General features: G+C 50.9%; 1 protein-coding gene across 3 annotated transcripts in view; it reads left to right on the top strand.

Annotated features, from left to right (window-relative positions):
* Positions 1-18554, top strand: part of BMPER (BMP binding endothelial regulator) — a 235034-nt gene that overhangs the window by 137452 nt on the left and 79028 nt on the right. For all 3 annotated transcript variants that reach the window (XM_039915096.1, XM_029049425.2, XM_039915095.1), the window contains exon 7: positions 16847-16946. In XM_039915096.1, the coding sequence (XP_039771030.1) occupies positions 16847-16946 (100 nt within the window). The remainder of the gene's footprint in view (positions 1-16846; positions 16947-18554) is intronic.

Below are 18554 nucleotides of genomic sequence, written 5' to 3' on the forward strand. Positions count from 1 at the left end.
CAAGAGACGTGACCCCTTACCCTCAAGGAGCTTGCAACCCAGTGGAGGAGAGGCATGAAAATAAAAAACATAGGGGGAAGCGACAGGTTTTAAAGATACATACGAAAATGCCCCCTCGGGGATACTCCGTCGCTCGTCGCAAGTCACTTAACTTCTCTGTGCCTCAGTGGTAAAATGGGCATTAAGACTGTGAGCCCCACGTGGGCCAACCTGATCACCTTGTATCCTCCCTAGAGCTTAGAACAGTGCTTTGCACCGAGTAAGCACTTGACAAGTGCCATCATTATTATTATTAGAAATGCCTACACCCCCAGGAAGGTCTCTGAGGCTAATGGGCGATGAGCTCTCACGGGGAAGCAAACAGTACGGTCAAGTAGATAAAGCGCGGGCCCGGGCTGTTCTGAGGACTTTGTGTTATAATCCTGGCTCCACCATTTGATGTCCCTCCCAGCCCCGCAACTCTCACGTACATATCGGTAATTTTAGAGAAGCAGCGTGGCTTAGTGGCAAGAGCCCGGGCTTGGGAGTCAGAGGACGTGGGTTCTAATCCCGGCTCCACCGCTTGTCTGCTGTGTGGCCTCGAGCAAGCCACCTCACTTCTCTGAGGCTCAGTTCCCTCATCTGTAAAATGGGGATTAAAAACTGTGAGCCCCAAGCGGGACGACCTGATTACTTTGTACCGCGTACCCAGCGCTTAGAACAGTGCCTGGCACCCAGTAAGCACTTAACAAATGCCATCATTATTATTATTATTTATGTTAACGTCTATTTCCCCCCTCTAGACTGTAAGTTCGGTGAAGGCGGAGAATACATCTGTTATATTGTGCTCTCCCAAGCGTTCGGCACAGTGCGCTGCACACAGTAAGCACTCAGTAAACATTACTGACTGACCGACCGACTGTGTGACCTCAGACAAATCACTTAACTTCTCTGTGTCTCACCTACCCCATCTGTAAAATGAGGATTAAGACCGTGAGCCCCGTGTGGGGAACGAACTGTGTCCCATCTGATTATCTTGCATCTACTCCAGCGCTTAGTAGAAGGCCTGGCGCATAGAAAGCGTTTAACAAATACCATTAAAAATAATTTATCTATTCATTTATGTATATTCGTGCCTGTCTCCTCTCTGGACTGAGCGCTCACTGTGGGCAGGGAATGTGCCTGGTGTTATATGGTACTCTCCCAAGTGCTTAATACAGTGCTTTGCACACAGTAAGAGCTCAGTAAATATGATTAATATTGTAAGAAGGAGAAATATTTCCATTAGAATCTGTGACTCCAATAGCTGCTATGGAACGACCTAGAGCCAAACAGGCAGGGCCGAGTTGGACAGCTGCTTTTGCAAGAGTGTCTTCGGGTTTACTCATGTTTTGTTTCCACAGGGGCCCGTGGAACAGTTCTACGGTTGAAACTTTGAGGTTAGAGCAGGCAAGGATGCTTTTAGAAAGAACAGAGCACCCAGTTTGCTGCCTTTTGAAACATAAACATAGTTTACGCACTCGTGTTTTCTAGTTGTAGAAATTGAAATCGGGCCTTCCTGCGAATGAGTGACATAAAGACGATCGATAATACTTACTGAGTGCCTCTGGTGTGCAGAGTGCTATACTGGACGCTTAGGGGAGGTCAATAATGCTAGGAGATAAAATCACTGCCCTCAAGGAAGAAGAAGAAAAGTGGGTATGGTCTACCACATTTGTTCTTTGAGTCTTCTGCAGATGGTGACGTCCACTGTGGCATCGAAGCCTTTCAAGATGGCGTCAGGAACCCCCGACTCCACGGGCGGTGGTGCGGGGGGAGGGGGGACGGTTTGCTTCCCCTTAAACATATCTGTACACCCGGGCCAAGCGGCACAGGGAGCAGAGCAGCTGTGGCAAGATTATTGTTTGGTCTGCTTTTGTTTTACGGTATTTGTTGAGCGTATGTGTCAAGTGCCAAGATTGTCACATTTTGGCAATCTTAGTTGCAAGTTTATCAGGTTGGGCGCAATCCCTGTCCCACGAGGGACAGTCTAAATAGAAGGGAGTGGGATTTAATCCCCACTCTACAGTTGAGGAAACTGAGACCACGAAAGATTGTGACTTGTCCAGGGTCACACAGAAAACAGCTGGCGGATCTGAGATTAGAACCCAGATCCTCTGACTCCCAGGCCCATGCTCTTTCCGCTAGGTCCCGTCGTTTCTCACTAGTAGCCCTACTAGTAGGAATTGTATTTTTCAAGTAATTTTGTGTGCGGAACACTGTCATCATCACCGGAAAAGAGTGTGGAAGTGGGAATTCCCTGGCCTTCAGGCGGCTCGCAGTCTGTGAATATAAGGCAAGAGAAGGACCTGGCAACAGACATATGAAAGAGATGAAACAAAAGGCTAAGGCAACGTAGAGACACGGAAACGTATAAGAATGAAAATAATGATCTGTAGGGTCCCGTGTCTCGAGGAAGAGAATTTCAGGTTTCTCCTTTTTATGATCAGGCAGCCCAATTGAGCACCAACTACCAACTGTCTACCCTAGGAACCGATGAGAGCCTTGTTTCCGTGGTGGTGAGCAGATTGCCTCCTCGGAATTTGAGGCGAGTGAACCTATCATGCCACCCCACCACCAACCCCCCCTTCCCTACTGGGCACATCCCTGTTCTAAGGGCTGGGCCTCTGGCTCGCGGGCACAGGGAAGGAGGGATGAATGTGGAAACTCTCACCCTACCCTGCCCTTTTTCTCTCCGGCCATTCCGACTGACGGCCGCCCAGGGACCTTGGCACAGACCTAGGTGTGGTGCCAGGGCGTCAGTCCCCCAGTGCCAGTCCCTGCTCTTCCAGCTGGGATTCTCCAGCCTTATCGCCCGGCTCGGCACCCTTGGCAAGCACGGGACGGCCCCCTCCCCAGCCCTGCCTGTGGAGAAAAGTTGAAATGCTTCTACTGTATAACAGGCTCATACCCGGATGAGACTGTCATGGCAACAGTGACAAATCCAGAGCAGTCGCCACTGCTGCAGTTCCAGTTCTGTGGAAATATTTCCATTAGAATTCCCTACCATGCTAGCCGCTATGGAACGACCCGGAGCCAAACAGGCAGGGCCAAATTGGACAGCTGCTTTTGCAAGGGTGTCTTCGGGTTTACGAATGTTTTGTATCCACAGGGGCGCGTGGAACATTTCTGTAGTTGAAACTTTGAGATTAGAGCAGGTTTTTAGATAGACAAAAGCACTCAATTGGCCGCCTTTTGAAACATAGACGTAGTTTACGCACCTGTGTTTTCTAGTTGTAGAAGTTGAAATGGGGCATTCCTGCGAATAATACTTATAATAATATAAGCTCGATACTGCTTATTGAGTGCCTCTGTTGTGCAGAGTACTATACTAAACACTTAGGGGAGGTCCGTAGTGCTAGTAGATAAAGTCACTGCCCTCAAGGAGCTTACAGGCTAATGGGATTCTTCACTTCAGTAGAATGGAAGAGACACCCAAAATATTTTAGAGAGGAAGAGGAAGTACTAAAGCAGTAGGGTATGTAAATAATAATAATAATTAGGGCATCTCTTCAGCGCTTACTTTGTGCCAAGCACTGTTCTAAGCAGTGGGGACGGCTCAAGTTAATCAGGTTGACCCACCTGGGGCTCACAGTCTTAATCTCCATTTTCTACAGATGAGGTAACTGAAACACAGGGAAGTTAAGTGACTTGCCCAAGGTCACACAGCGGACTGGTGGCGGAGCCGGGATTAGAACCCACGCCCTTCGACTCCCGGGCCCCTGCTCTAAATGGATATGTAGTAACATGGTAGGGGAGGTTGTGAATTTGTAAGTCCTAAGGAGGAACAATAGGATTGAGATGAGAGTAGAGAAGTTATAACCAGCTGAGAAGATGAATTAATCATGGAAAGCCTCCAGGCAGGGGGAAGCGGAATTTTCAGCAGCGCTTTGAAAATGGGGTGAGCTGGGGATCTTGAACATTTGAAGGATGGAAGAGGGAATTCCAGGCAGGAGTAAGAGGATGAATCCAGGGTCAGAATAGGAAAAGAGAGTGGGTAGGTAAGAGAGCCGACAGAAACCCTTCAAGATAATGGTCAGGAGTTTCTGAAGGTGGTTGAAATATGGGGAGACCATCGATCGTATTTATTGAGTGCTTACTGCATGCAGAGAATTGTACTAAGCGATTGGGAGAGTAAAATCTAACAGGGTTGGTGGACGTGTTCCCGGAAGAAAACAGGTTTACAGTCTAGAGGGGAGACATGTACAGAATTATGGTTTAGAAAGGTGATCTGGGCAGCAGAGTCAGATATAAACTGGACAGAGGAGAGCCTGGAAATAGACCAATGAGGAAGATGAGAAAAAGTCGGCTGTGTCAAGTGCCTCGTCCAGCCGGGTTGATAGTGGTTTGAATGGAGAGAAAGGGGTTAATTTGGAGAAATGTGGAGGAAAAACCTACAGGGTTTAAAACCTAGAGGGTTTCGCAAGAAAGCCAATATAGGAGTTGAAAAAGAGCAAGGAATCAAAGAAAACACTAAAGTCGCAGGCTTCTGAGATGGGAAGATGGTGCGGTCGGCAGCTGTCGCGGAAAAGTTGAGTGGAGGTGTGCATTTGGGAGGGAAGATGAGTTCGGAGGGAGATATTTCGAGTAGTACTAACAGCATTCATATTTACTGAGCGCTTACTGTGTGCAGGTCACTGTACTAAGTGTTCTGGAGTGTACAATACAGCAATAAACAGAAACTGTTCCTCCCCGGCATGAGCGTACAGTCAAGAGCTGGAGACAGAGATTAATATAAGTATATAAATGACAGATATGTACATTAATGCTGTGTGGCTGGGAGGGGGCGATGAATAAAGGGAGCAAGTCACGGTGATGGAGAAGGGATCGGGAAAAGAGGGAAGGAGGGTTTAGTCAGGGAAGGCCTCTTGGAGAAGATGTACCTTCAGTAAAGGCTTTGAAGAGGGGGAGGAGGTGGGGAGAGTAAATTTCTGTAGGTTAAGAGGAGGGAGGGGGTTCCAGGCCAGAGGCAGGATGTGAGCCAGGGGTCGGTGGTGAGATAGATGAGATCAGGGTACAGTGAGAAGGTTCGCATTAAAGGAGCGAAGCGTGTGGGCGCGGTTTAAGGTGAGGTATGAGGTGGCAAGTTAATCAACACACCGGTGCCATGGAGGGGAAGGAGGAGGGCTACGGTCATCCATGTGGCTACCGAAGTCCAGCCTCTAGGCCCAGCGCCAGAACCACGTGCTTAGTCTGTGCCTCCTTGCAAGGCCCAGGTTCCGACTGGGGTCAGCACAGCATAGTCGTTCAGTCGTATTTATTGAGCGCTTAACGTGTGCAGAGCGCTGAACTCAGTGCTTGGGGGAGTCCGATATAACGGTCAACAGACACATTCCCTGCCCACAACGAGCTAGCAGTCTAGAGGGGTGGATGTCACGCAGGTTACTGGATGAGTGCAGCTGGAAAAAGTCTCGATTCGAGGAAGGTGATAAAGGATGGATCCGGGAGCCTGCTGCGGGCTAGAAGCTCTCCTTGGAAACAGATCATTTCCCAGAGTCCCGTCCCCCGCTACCTATCGCCAAGGGAAACAGTGAAAAGAGCATGAGCGGGCCTGGGAGTTGGGAGACCCGGGTTCTGCCACTTGCCTACTGTATGATCTTGGCCGAGTCATTTCACTTCTCTGTACCTCCGTTTCCTCATCGGTTAAATGGAGATTCAAGATCTCTTCTCCCTCTTTCCTTAGACTGTCAACCGGCTGAGGGACAGGGACTGTGTTGGACCTGATTGTGTTGTATCTACCACAGCACTGGGGTCAGAGTAAGTGCCTAGCAAATATCAACGTTATTATTATCCTTACTAGGGGAGACGCCTGAATCAGTCCCATCTGATGCATTTCTGCAGAGACACCGGGACTGCGTGGTCCTGCTTCTCAGCAAGGAATGGGGTGAGCCGGTCACCCCATAAAGATAGCTGAAGTTGGTGTGTGTTTGAGTGTGTAGGTTGCACAACGTTCATTCATTCAATAGTATTTACTGAGCTCTTACTATGTGCAGAGCACTGTACTAAGCGCTTGGAATGAACAAGTCGGCATCAGATAGAGACAGTCCCTGCCCTTTGACGGGCTTACGGTCTAATCGGGGGAGACAGACAAGAACGATGGCAATAAATAGAGTCGAGGGGAAGAACCTCTCGTAAAAACAATGGCAAATAAATAGAATCGAGGCGATGTACATCTCATTAACAAAATAAATAGGGTAATGAAAATATATACAGTCGAGCGGACGAGTACAGTGCTGAGGGGATGGGAAGGGAGAGGGGGAGGAGCAGAGGGAGACGGTGGGGAAAGAGGGTTAAGCCGCGGAGAGGCGAAGGGGGGGCGGTAGAGGGAGTAGGGGGAGAAGGGGAGCTCAGTCTGGGAAGGCCTCTTGGAGGAGGTGAGTTTTAAGTAGGGTTTTGAAGAGGGGAAGCGAATTAACTTGGCGGAGGTGAGGAGGGAGGGCACTGCAGGACCGTGGGAGGACGCGGCCCGGGGGTCGACGGCGGGACGGGCGAGACCGAGGGACGGCGAGGAGGTGGGCGGCGGAAGAGCGGAGCGTGCGGGGTGGGCGGTAGAAAGAGAGGAGGGAGGAGAGGTAGGAAGGGGCGAGGTGACGTAGAGCCTCGAAGCCTAGAGTGAGGAGTTTTTGTTTGGAGCGGCGGTCGATGGGCAACCACTGGAGGTGTTTTAAGAAGGGGAGTGACACGCCCAGAGCGTTTCTGCGGGAAGATGAGCCGGGCGGCGGAGTGAAGAATAGACCGGAGCGGGGCGAGAGAGGAGGAAGGGAGATCGGAGAGAAGGCCGACGCGGTAGTCTAGCCGGGAAATAACGAGAGCCCGTAGCAATAAGGTAGCCGTTTGGGTGGAGAGGAGAGGGCGGATCTCGGCGATATCGTAGAGGTGAGACCGGCGGGTCTCGGTAACGGATAGGATGTGTGGGGTGAACGAGAGAGACGAGCCAGAGATGACTCCGAGCTCGAGGGCCCGAGAGACGGGAAGGATGGTCGTGCCGTCCACGGTGATAGGGGAGTCTGGGGGAGGACCGGGTTTGGGAGGCAAGATGAGCTCGGTCTTGTGTGTGTGAGGGATACCCACTGTATCGGACGGGTGGGGGGGCACCCACCGGGGGTGCACTGTGGGGACCCAGAAAGATAGGAAGAAGAGACAGGTTATGCTGGGGAAGTGGACAGTTGGGTTACCGCTTCGACTTGGTTCATTTGATGAACTCTGTCTATAATTATTATAATAACGTTGGTATTTTTTAAGCGCTTACTATGTGCCAGGTTCTGTATTAAGCGCTAGGGTGGATACGAGCAAATCGGGTCAGACACAGTCCCTGTCCCACGTGGGGCTCACAGTCTCGATCCCCACTTTACAGATGAGGTAACTGAGGCACAGAGGAGTGAAATGACTTGCTCGAAGGCACACAGCAGAAAAGTGACGGAGCTGGGATTAGAATCCGTGACCTTCGGGCTCTCAGGCCCATGTCCTATCCACCACGTCTGTAACCCAGGCACCTTCCCCTCCCCTGTACAAGCCTTTTGGCTGAACAGAGTCGAGCAAGACCCTAGTTTGGGTCCCTCAAGGGGAAAGGGTCCCTGCTGTTTGCTCCACCACTCATCTGCTGCGTGATCTTGGGCGGACAGCAGACCCTGGGCAAGTCACTTGGCTTTTCTTGGCCTCGGTTACCTCATCTGTAAAATGGGGATTGAGCCCGTGAGCCCCACATGGGACGGGGACTGTGTCCAACTCGATTTTCCTGTAACCTCCCCATTGCTTAGTATAGCGCCTGGCACATAGTAAGCTCTTAACAAATACCATCATCGTAATTATTAGCAAGGATTTTGGTCCAGGTACCTGGACCTTGGTGAGCTGAGCTCTGGGTAACCCACTCCAGGAGAAAGTCCAGAGGATTCAGTCTGAGCTGCAAGGTGATGAACACGTATTCAGCTGGTCACCAAATCCTGTCCAGTCAACCTTCACAACATCGCTGAAATCCACCCTTCCCTCTCCGTCCAGTCTGCCACGATAATGTTCCGAACACGTGTCCTACCCGCTTTGACTTAGTGCATCCGCTTCCTTGCTGACCTCCCTGCCTCCCGTATCTCTCCGCTCCAGTTTGTACTGCACTCTACTGCCCCGATCATTTTTCTAACACTACGTTCGGTCCGGGTTTCTACGCTCCTTAAGAACCTTCGGTGACTGCGTATGCATCAAGCAGAAACTCCTTTCCTTTGACTTTAAAGCATTCGGTCGGCTTGCCCCCTCCTATCTAGCCTCTTGGATTTTCTTTTACAACCCAGCGCTCTCACTTCACCCTTCTAACGCCAACCCACTCACTGTACCCCGACCTTGTCTATCTCACTGCCAACCCCTCTCCCACATCCTCCCTCTAGACTGGAAATCCCTCCCCCTTCATATCCACCACAGCACCACTCTCCCCATCTTCAGAATCTTATTAAAATCACATTTTCTCCCAAGGCCTGTCTTGACTAAGCCCTCATTTCCCCTTTTCCCTCTCCCTTCTGCGTTGCCCTTTCCTTTGGATTTGTACCCTTTATTCACAGTGCCACAGCACTCTCGTACATGTTGGTAATTTATTTTAATGCCTGCCTCCCCGTCTAGGCTCTCCCCCGTGTAAGCTCCCTGTGGGCAAGGAACATGTCTACCCACTCTGTACTCTCCCACTCTGTTATATTGTACTCCCCCAAACATTAGTACAACGCTCTCCACCCAGTAAAAATTCTCAGTTAATATGATTGATTGATTGTACTTGTCAGCAGCCATTGAGTTCATGTGTAATGCGGGGCCTGCATTTCCAATGAATGCATTTCTAGGGAATAGATATTTCTAAAATGACAATGCAGCGATGTAATCAGTCTCCTGGTGGAAAGAGTATGACCTTGGAAGTCAGAGGACTTGGGTTCTAATCCTGGCTCTGTCACTTGCCTGCTTTTTGACCTTCCTAAATTACATATTCTTTTAATGGTTTTTGTGAAGCGCTCACTATATGCCAGGCACTGTTCCAAGTGCTGGGCTAGAAACAAGCTAATCAGTTTGGACCCCATCTCTGTCCCCCATGGGGCTCCCAGTCTTATTCTCCATTTTACAGATGAGGTAACTGAGGCCCAGAGAAATGAAGTGACTTGCTCAAGCTCACACGGCAGACAAGTGATGGAGCTGGGATTAGAACTCAGGTCCTTCTGACATCTGACTACCCACTAGGCCCGCTGCTTCTGTATGCCTCTGTTTCCCCTCTATAAAATGGGGATTCAGTACTTATCCTCTCTCTTACTGAAACTGTGAGCTCCATGGAGGATAGGGATTGTGTCCAGTCTGCTTTATATTGTATTCACCTCAGCGCTTACTACAATGTTCAACAGTGGTATGGCCCCTAACCATTATTATTGCCCCTAGTGTGCATTTAGAAAGAATAACAGCATCTCTGGCATACCTAGAGGTAGGTAGAGAAGCAGCATGTCCTAGTGGAAAGAGCACAGGCTTGTGATTCAGAGGACCTGAGTTCTAATCCGGCTCCGCCACTCATCTGCTGGGCGACCTTGGTCAAGCCGCCTATCTTCTCCGTGCCTCCCTTCCCTCGTCAGCGGATTGGAATTCGTTACCTGTCCTTCCTCCTATTTAGGCTGTGAGGCCCTTGCGGAAGCGGATTACCTTGTATCTATCCCAGTGCTTAGAGGAGTGATTGGCACCTAGAAAGCATTTAAGAAATTCCAAAATTATTATTTTTAGTATTAGCCTTGTTATCATGATCGGGAGGTCACATCCTGTAAGCCTCACAAGTAGAGATTCTGACCACATCCCCCAGGCCCTAAAACAACCTCCTTAGGTTAACAGCCTTTCACAAGATTTATTTTATAAAATCTATGTTTAACTTATACGAACAAACTGTGCAACGCGCAACATCCCACCGCATGTATCACATTGCAAGCGGTATTACAGTGAAAAAGTATCAGTGCGGCTCTTTTTATCTCGATGTAAAATACGGGAGCGATGTATATATCCCTCTTAAGTCCAGAATACTTCATTTCAAGGTTTCTTGGTGCCAGTGAAAATGAAGTGCTCTCCGATAAATTCAGGTGAAAAGTCGCTCAAAGACCTTGACCTTCGGCTTCCCTGCTCTTCTGCCCAGCCTTAGGCCCGTCCTTTTGCACTGGAGCTCTTCCTGTGAGCCCTGTCTTTCTCAGCTGGCAAGCCTGGCACAGGTGGGTGGCACAGTGGTGCTGACAGAGTCCTCTCAGGGTTGCCCCAAGATCCCTTTCCCACCGCCTGTCTTGGGGTACCGCTTCAACACAGTCTGCCTCAACAGCTCTTTTTTTTTAACCAAACACGATGCCCCGGCTAGCGGCCTCCTGTCCCCACGCTATATCCTATTCCACGATCGGTAGTATTTATTGAGTACCTAGTATGTGCGGAGCAGTGTCCTGAGCACTTGGAAGAGGACGATGGAAGGAGCAGAGACAATCCCTGCCTTCAAGAAGTTTCCGGTCTAGCGGGGGAGGCGCGCTAAAAATGAATTACGGATAGGAGGGAAGTATATAGCATGAGGACGTGTCCCTAATCAGTCAGTAGTATTTACTGAGCACTTACTCTCCGTTAAACACGATATTAGATTATTATTCAGGGACTTGGGTGATGTGGAAGTGCTGAAGGGGCGGTGTCGGGGGATATAGAGTGGGCAGATGAGAGATTAATCAGGGAAGGGCTCCTGGAGGAGGTGGAAGTCAAAAGGATCCTGCCCTCCATGTTCTCCAGCCTACTGAAGGAGGATCCTCAGACTCAAGTTGACTTTAGAGGCGTCGTGGATAGATCACAGGCCTGGGAGCCAGAGGGGCATAATGATGTTGGGATTTGTTAAGCGCTTAGTTCTCATCCCAGCTCTGCCACTTGTCTGCTGTTTGGCCTCGGGCAAGCCACTTCACTTCTCTGTGCCTCAGTTAGCTCATCTGTAAAATGAGGATTGAGACCGTGAGCTCCATGTGGAACAAGGGACTGTGGCCAACCCGATTTGCTCGTATCCACCCCGGTGCTTAGCACAGTGCAAGGTAAATAGTAAGTGCTTAACAAATACCACAATTATTGTAATATAAAAATAATGTTGGTATTTGTTAAGCACTTACTATGTGCAGAGCACCTTTCTAAGCGCCTGGGTAGATAGAGACTAATCAGGTTGTCCCACGTGAGGCTCACGGTCTTAATCCCCATTTTACAGATGAGGTAACTGAGGCCCAGAGCAGTGACTTGCCCGCAGTCAGACAGCTGACAGGTGGCAGAGCTGGCATTCGAACCCATGACCTCTGACTCCCAAGCCCGGGCTCTTTCCACTGAGCCGCGCTGCTTCTCATATCAGTGAGGGTGAGTTCCAGCCTGCCGCCTGTTGGGGAAAGACAGGTGCCCCTAGCGACGTCCCTCCTTGGTGTGAATGGGGATGTTTGTGAGGGCAATAACGCTCTGCGCGACCCTGCGGGAAAGAGTGGAAAAGAGAGGGCAAGGCTGGGCGAGGAGCCTCCTTTGGTGGTGGCTAGGGACATTCAGCACGGCTCGTCCAGGATTCCACCCTCTGCAGCAGGACTGTGGGGCTGCGGGAGAGACAGAAGCGAGTTCTCTGATTTTACCTTGGAGGAGTTTGAGCTCTTTGTCTCTCTTTTTTCTTTCTCTCTCTTTTTCTCCTTTAAAGCACTCAACCAGCTCTCCTCCGCCGACCTTACCTCACTGATTTCCTACTACAGCCCAGCCCACACACTTCGCTCCTCTAATGCCGACCTACTCGCTGTATCTCAGTTTTGTCTGTCTCGCTGCCAGCCCCTTGTCCACATCCTTCCTGGGGCCTGGAACTCCCCCTCCCTCCATAGCCGACGGCTCATCACTCTCCCCACCTTCAAAGCTTTGCTGAAATCCCATCTCCTCCGAGAGAACTTCCTCGATCCAGCCCTCGTTTCCCCGAGTCCCTCTTCCGTCTACGTCACCTATGCACTTGAATCTGTACCTTTAAAGCACACTGGAGATTTACCCCGTCTTAACCCCAAAGCACTTATGTGCCTATGCATAATGTAATTATATTAATGTCTGTCTCCTCCTCTAGACCGTGTCTTGTGGACAGAGAACGCGTTTACCAACTCTACTGTACTGTACTCTCCCAAGTGCTTATTACAGTAATAAAAAGCGCACGGTAATCGTTCAATAAATACCATTCATGGATTGATTGACACCCAGGGATGGGCAAAGCTGGTGCCCAGCCTGCCTGTTGCCTTCAGATATGAATCAGTCAGTCCAAAATAGTGTCTATTGGTGTGCAGAGGACTGTACTGAGTGTCCTAAGTGGTGGTAGAATGGAAATAGGGTGGGGAAAAGAGATTGATCAGGGAAGGGCTCCTGGAAGAGATGTGATTTCAGAAGGGCTTTGAATATAGGGAGATTTCAGAAGGGCTTTGAATAGTTTACCAGTTCATTCATTCAATAGTATTTATTGAGCGCTTACTATGTGCAGAGCACTGTACTAAGCGCTTGGAATGAACAAGTCGGCAACAGATAGAGACGGTCCCTGCCGTTTGACGGGCTCATTACCAGTTGTGAAAGGGGAGGTTGATGGAAGGGTGTGAGGTTTGCAGGAAGAGTATAAAATACAGTACAGTTGGTAGACGGGATTTCTGTCCTCAGGAAGCTGACAGTCTAGACAAGTAGGGGGAAGCAACAGCATTTCAAGAAATCAGAAGCCATGTCATCTAGTGGAAATAATAATAATTATCGTGATTATAAAAATGGTATTTGTTAAGCACTTATTCTGTGTCAAGCACTGTTCTAAGCCCTGGGGTAAATACAAGCTAATCAGGTTGGACACTGTCCCAGTCCCACATGGGATCACAGACTTGATCCCCATTTTACAGATGAGGTAACCGAGGCACAGAGACTGTAAATGACTTTCCCAAGGTCACACAATAGACAAGTGGCAGAGCCAGAATTAGAAACCAGGTCCTGACTTCCAGGCCTGTGCTCTATCCGCTAGGCCGTGCTGCTTCCCAAGAATGCAAGTCTGTGAATGTGAGGACCTGGGGCTCTAATTTTGCCTCTGCCATTTGCCTTCTGAGTGGCTTTGGGCAAGTCACTTACCTTCTTTGTACCACAGTTGCCTCATCTGTAAAATGGAGATTCAATCCTACGCCCCCCTACTTCGACTGAGGGCCCTATGTGGGACACGATTGGGTCCAATCTGATAATCCTGTATCTACCCTAGCGTACAGAACAGTGCTTGGCACACAGTAAGCACTTAACAAATGCCAGAAAGATGAACCTATGTGTTAGAGCAAACACATTTTGAGGAGCGCTCGAAGACCCTCCCTCCCAGCTCATACTGTGCTCCTGGAGCTCGGGCAGTGGAGAAAGCCTGGTGGACATTAAGCCCACTCCTCTAGGGCATAAAAGTGTGCTCCTCCCACCCCCCCCCCAGCACGGATGATACACTTGGGAGGTATGATTCCCGAATGATGGTTCTTTTCAACTCCCTGGAAGCAAGCCAGACCTGAGGTAAACCTTTTGAAGGGTCTCTGCGCCCCCCAACAGCTTTGTTGCTAATGTGGAACCGAAAGATTCAACTTTGATTTTTTTTTTTTTTTGCAGTGGCAAGGAGAGGGGGTTCATTTTCTTCCCCGTGTATTTTGGCCCATCTTTTCTGGGTGGTCCAGCGTGAGGCCTTCGGGATTCTCGGCCGACTTTCCCCTCAGGTGGTGTTGCTTATTTACCTCCCGGATCCTCGTTTGAGATCGTGTTACTGTGGCGGGCCTGCAATTATCCACAGGCCCACACTCCTCCGGTCAGAGATTGTCCAGAGAAAGGGTCACCTTGAATCCTGAATGTTAATCGCTCACTCCTCAGACCCTCTCAAGCCTCCACTCAGATCCAGCAGCACTTTGGCCTGGAATTTGCTCAAGTCCGTTTGCCCCTGTAGACGATGAGCTCCTTGTGGGGAGGGATCCCGTCTAACCACTGTATCGAATCGTATTTTTCCAAGTGCTTAATACAGTTCCCTGCTTACAGGAAGCATTCGATGCGTATCAATGATTGATTTGGGTAAGGACCCAAGTGGACAGGTGAGACGGAATGACGGGGGGCTGAGGAGAAGCGTGAGGTGCGTTGGAAGAAACACAGTTTCCAAATTGGAGGCTCCAGTCCTGGCTCTGATCTTGAACTCCGTGCCTTAGTTTCTCCATCTGTAAAATGGGTGTCGTAATACCTGTCCCCTCTTCCTAACTCGCGGGGGTGTTGTAAGAAATAAACTGAAATAATGTTGAAGGGTTTTGGCAATAGAAGCCCTGAAAAGAGCTAAGTGCATCATTTAATTCCGGAAGACCCCCTGGAGGAGATGTGATTTTGGAGTAGCTCGGGCGACGGGAAGGGCCGTGGTTTGTCATCAGATGTGAAAGGGGCGGCTCTTCCGAGTAAGTGGGAGAGCGTGGGCAAGGGAGTCAATGATGGTGAGAGACGGGAGAGAGAGAGTTGCTAAAATCTGACCTTTCCTCTCCATCCAACGTGCTACCGCGTTAATTCAAGCACTTATCCTATCCCACCTTGATTACTTTATCGACCTCCTTGCTGACCTTCCTACCTCCCGTCTCTTCCTCCTCCAGTCCGTACTTCACTCTGACGCCCGGGTCATTTTCCTGCAAAGACGTTCAGGCTCTATTTCCCTACTCCTCAGGAAACTCCAGTGGTTGCCCGTCCACCTCTGCATCGGACAGAAACTCTTCACCGTCGGCTTTCAAGCGTTCAGTCATCCTGCCCTCCTCCTCCCCTGCTGCTGTCCTACTTCCGACCAACCTGCACCACTTTGCTCCTGTATATTGCTAACCTTCTCGCTGTACCTCGATCTCGTGTCTCTCGCTGCCGACCTCTCGCCCACCTCTTTCCTCTCGTCTGAAATGGCCGTCCTCATATCCGACAGACAATTACTTTCCCCCGCTTCAGATCCTTATTGATGGCACATCTCCTCCAGGAGGCCTTCCCTGACTAAGCCCCCCTTCCTCTTCTTTCACTCCCTTCCTTTTATTCCTCCACCCCCCAGCCCTTAATACTCTATATCTCTGTAATGTATTTATTTATATTAATGCCTTTCTCCCCCGCTAGACTGTAAGCTCGTTATAGGCAGGGAATGTGTTTGTTTATCGTTATATTGAACTCTCCCAATTGCTTCAGCTCTGCACACAGTAAGCACTCGGTAAATACAACTGAATGAACGACCTGTCGCCGAGCCAGGAGTAGAACCCACGACCTTCTGACTCGCAGGCCTATATTCTAACCACTGCACCACGCTGCTTCCGGCAAGTCAGGTTTCCCGGCTGCCTAGCTTCTGGAGCTAATGCAGTGGCGGGCATTAGAAAATGGGGCAACCCTTTTAGACTCTACTCCCCTAAACGCTTAATCCTGGCTCCGCTGTACGTCTCGTGTGTGAGCTTGGTCGTGTCACTTCTCTGGGCTTCAGTTACCTCGTCTGTAAAACGGGGATTACGAGTGTGATCCCTACATGGGGCAGGAACTGTGTCCTATCTGTCTACCTTGTATCTACCCCGGCACTTAAAACAGTGCTGGGCACTTAGCGCTTAACAAGTACCATAATTATTATTTTCATTCAAGTGCCCTGCACACCGTAAGCATTCAGGAAATATGATTGATTGGGAAAGGCATTTGAGCCCTCCCACTGCCATCCCCTGCTTTGTAGCGGGTATGTGGCTGACTCGGGGGCAAATCCCAGACCTGAAGAGAGGTTCGCTGTAGTCCAGGGAGCAGCTGAGAGCAGTCCTCACTGCGGGAGGGCATAGGTGATGGGGATAGGGATAAAGAGCAGCCTTCCCGTCCCGCTCTCGTCTCCTCTTATCCTGTCGAGTCGTCTCCGACCCACGGCGACTCCACGGACGCATCTCTCCCAGAAGTGCCCACCTGCGATCGTTCTGGTAGTGTTTCCACAGGGTTTTCCCGGTAAAAATCTGAAAGTAGCTTTCCCCTGTCACGACGCAGTAAACTGGAGTCTCCACCCTCGACCCTGTCCCATGCCACTGCTGCCCAGCGCAGGGGAGTTTTGACTTGCAGCAGGTTGTCTTCCATTCGCTAGCCGCTCCCCGAGCTAGGAATGGATAGGCCTCTGCTTGACTCTCCCTCCCGTAGTCAAGACTGGTAGACGACTGGAAACTCTCCCGGTGCCCTTCTGAGAGGGGATGTCCCGTTCTAAGGGTCCAGAAACCCCAAGTGTGTATCAGCCAGTCATTCGGTCGTGTTTTTTGTGCTCTCGCTGTACTGAACGCTTGGTAGAGTACAGTATAACAGTAAACAGACACGTTCCCTGCCCGCAGCGAGCTTAAAATCTAGAGGGGGAGACGGACATTAATATAAATAAATAAATGACAGCGTACCCACGTGTTCCCCTCTGCCTCAGGGCCGGAACCCCTGCCTGAGCACCCGGAAGGGCAGACTGTAAGCTCGTCCTCTAAGCGTTCAGTACCGCGCTTTGGACGCAGCAAGCGCTCAATATATACGAATGAATGGACTCTGCGCTCGTCCTCAAGACTGTAAGCTGGTTGTGGACAGGGAATGTGTCTGTTGATGGTTGTATTGTACTCTCCCAAGGGCTTAGTACACACAGTAAGCGCTCAAATATGACTGAACGAATAAATGAAGAGGAAAGAAGAGCAGAGACAACTGGCAGCCTCCCCAGGAAACCAGGTCGGAAGCTGGCTAGCCTCCTTCTTCGGCAGCACACCCCGCCCCCCCAAACCAACCTGGCTCCCCTGGAGGAAAGGAAAGGGAGCCCTACCCGGGCAGAGTCTCTAACGCGGCCCGTTTTCCACAGGGAGGCAGGACCCAGTGCGTTCGAGAAGTCTGCCCCGTTCTCTCGTGCCCGCGGCATCTCAGCCACACTCCACCCGGTCAGTGCTGCCCCAAATGTCTAGGTGAGTGACTGCATGGCGATGGTCCGCTGAGGTTGGGGGGACCGGGGATGGGGGCGAGGGGGCCTGGAGAGTCCCGGCTTTCAGCGGCGTTGGACCTGCAGCGGTCAGGTGGGGTCCCAGAAGGGTCAGCCGCCTCTAGTCCGCAGCTGCGTGACCCCAGGGTGCCAGGCCCACACTGGAACAACCCTCTAAGACGCAGTGTGGCCTAGTAGAGAGCCCTTGGGCCTGGGAGTCAAGGCCCTGGGTTCTCATGTTGCATCGTACTCTCCCAAGCGCTTAGTATGGTGCTCTGCACGTAGTAAGATTTCAGTAAATATGGTAAAAAAAAATGCTGACTCCGGTAATAATCGTTTGGTATTCGTTAAGCGCTTACTATGTTCCAGGCACCGTACTAGTCGCTAGGGTGGATACAGATTGAGTTGGATACAGCCCGTGTCCCCCGTGGGGCTCACGGTCTCAATCCCCATTTTACACGTGAGGGAACTGAGAGGCCCAGGGGAGTGAAGCGACTTGCCTAAGGTCACACAGCAGAGCCGGGAATAGAACCCATGACCTGACTCCCGGGCCGGTTCTCCATCCACCTCGCTGTGCCGCTCCTCGACTCTACCACTTACTTGGGCAAGTAAATTCCCTTCCCTGAGCCTCAGTTTCCTCATGGGTCAAATTGAGATTTATTCCCATTCTCCCTCATACTTAGATAGTGAACCACATGCGGGACAGGGACTGTGTCCGGCCTGATCGTCCCCTGTTCAGCTCAGCACTTAAATGATTTAGCACACGGTGAGCCTTTAACCATTACCGTAATGATTATCATTTTATTATGCAACTACGCCGGATTGGGCTGGGGGCAGCCCGGTCCGTCGCCCCAGAGGCTAACCCATCTTGGGAGGCCTGCGAAGATATAGAAGGTGTGGGTAACGAAGAGATGGAAAGAAAGGTCCGAAGAAAATAGCTCCTCACCGGACCGAAAGCGAGGAAACGGGCAGCTCATCGATGCTGACCCGGTAGCAGCCGTCCGTGTCCCCCGTCCCGTCCCACGTCTGCTGCTTCGGAGCCAGACCTAGTGCCAGAACCGGGGTGGGAAAGGGAGGTTCCGCTTGGATCAGAGACACAATCACACACACGAGGCCCTGCGGGAGTCACCGGTGGGAAGCTGGGTGGAGTGAAAGGGCGGTGTATGTCTCCAGGGTGGGGCTAGGAGCCTGGGCTCCAGAGGAGGTCGAGGGGGCAAACAGAGAGCCATTAAGAAGGGCAGGGATAGGGGAGGGTAGAAGCAGGAATAACTGCCCCATTGGTGTATTGACAGAACGCTCAAAGATAAGAGCTGCTCATGCGTTCAGATGGCCAACCCCGGCACCGCCTGCTCGGGAATTAACCTGGAGCCCAGACGGGCAGAGAACGGTTCCACTGCTGCCCCGGTAGCGGGTGTAGTGGGAGACTTCCGTGGTCCGAAACGCTGCCCTCCACCTCGTACTCACATCGGGTGCTTCCCGAATCGGACGGCCCGAGCCTCGGCTCTGGCCCGGTCCCCCAGACGCAACGGACGCCCGCGTCTGACCCTAGGTTTGCCATTCGGGCGGTGGCTGCGTTGCTGAGCTCTGCTCTGTT

The sequence above is a fragment of the Ornithorhynchus anatinus genome, chromosome 21, assembly GCF_004115215.2.
Source record: "Ornithorhynchus anatinus isolate Pmale09 chromosome 21, mOrnAna1.pri.v4, whole genome shotgun sequence".
NCBI lineage: Eukaryota > Metazoa > Chordata > Mammalia > Monotremata > Ornithorhynchidae > Ornithorhynchus > Ornithorhynchus anatinus.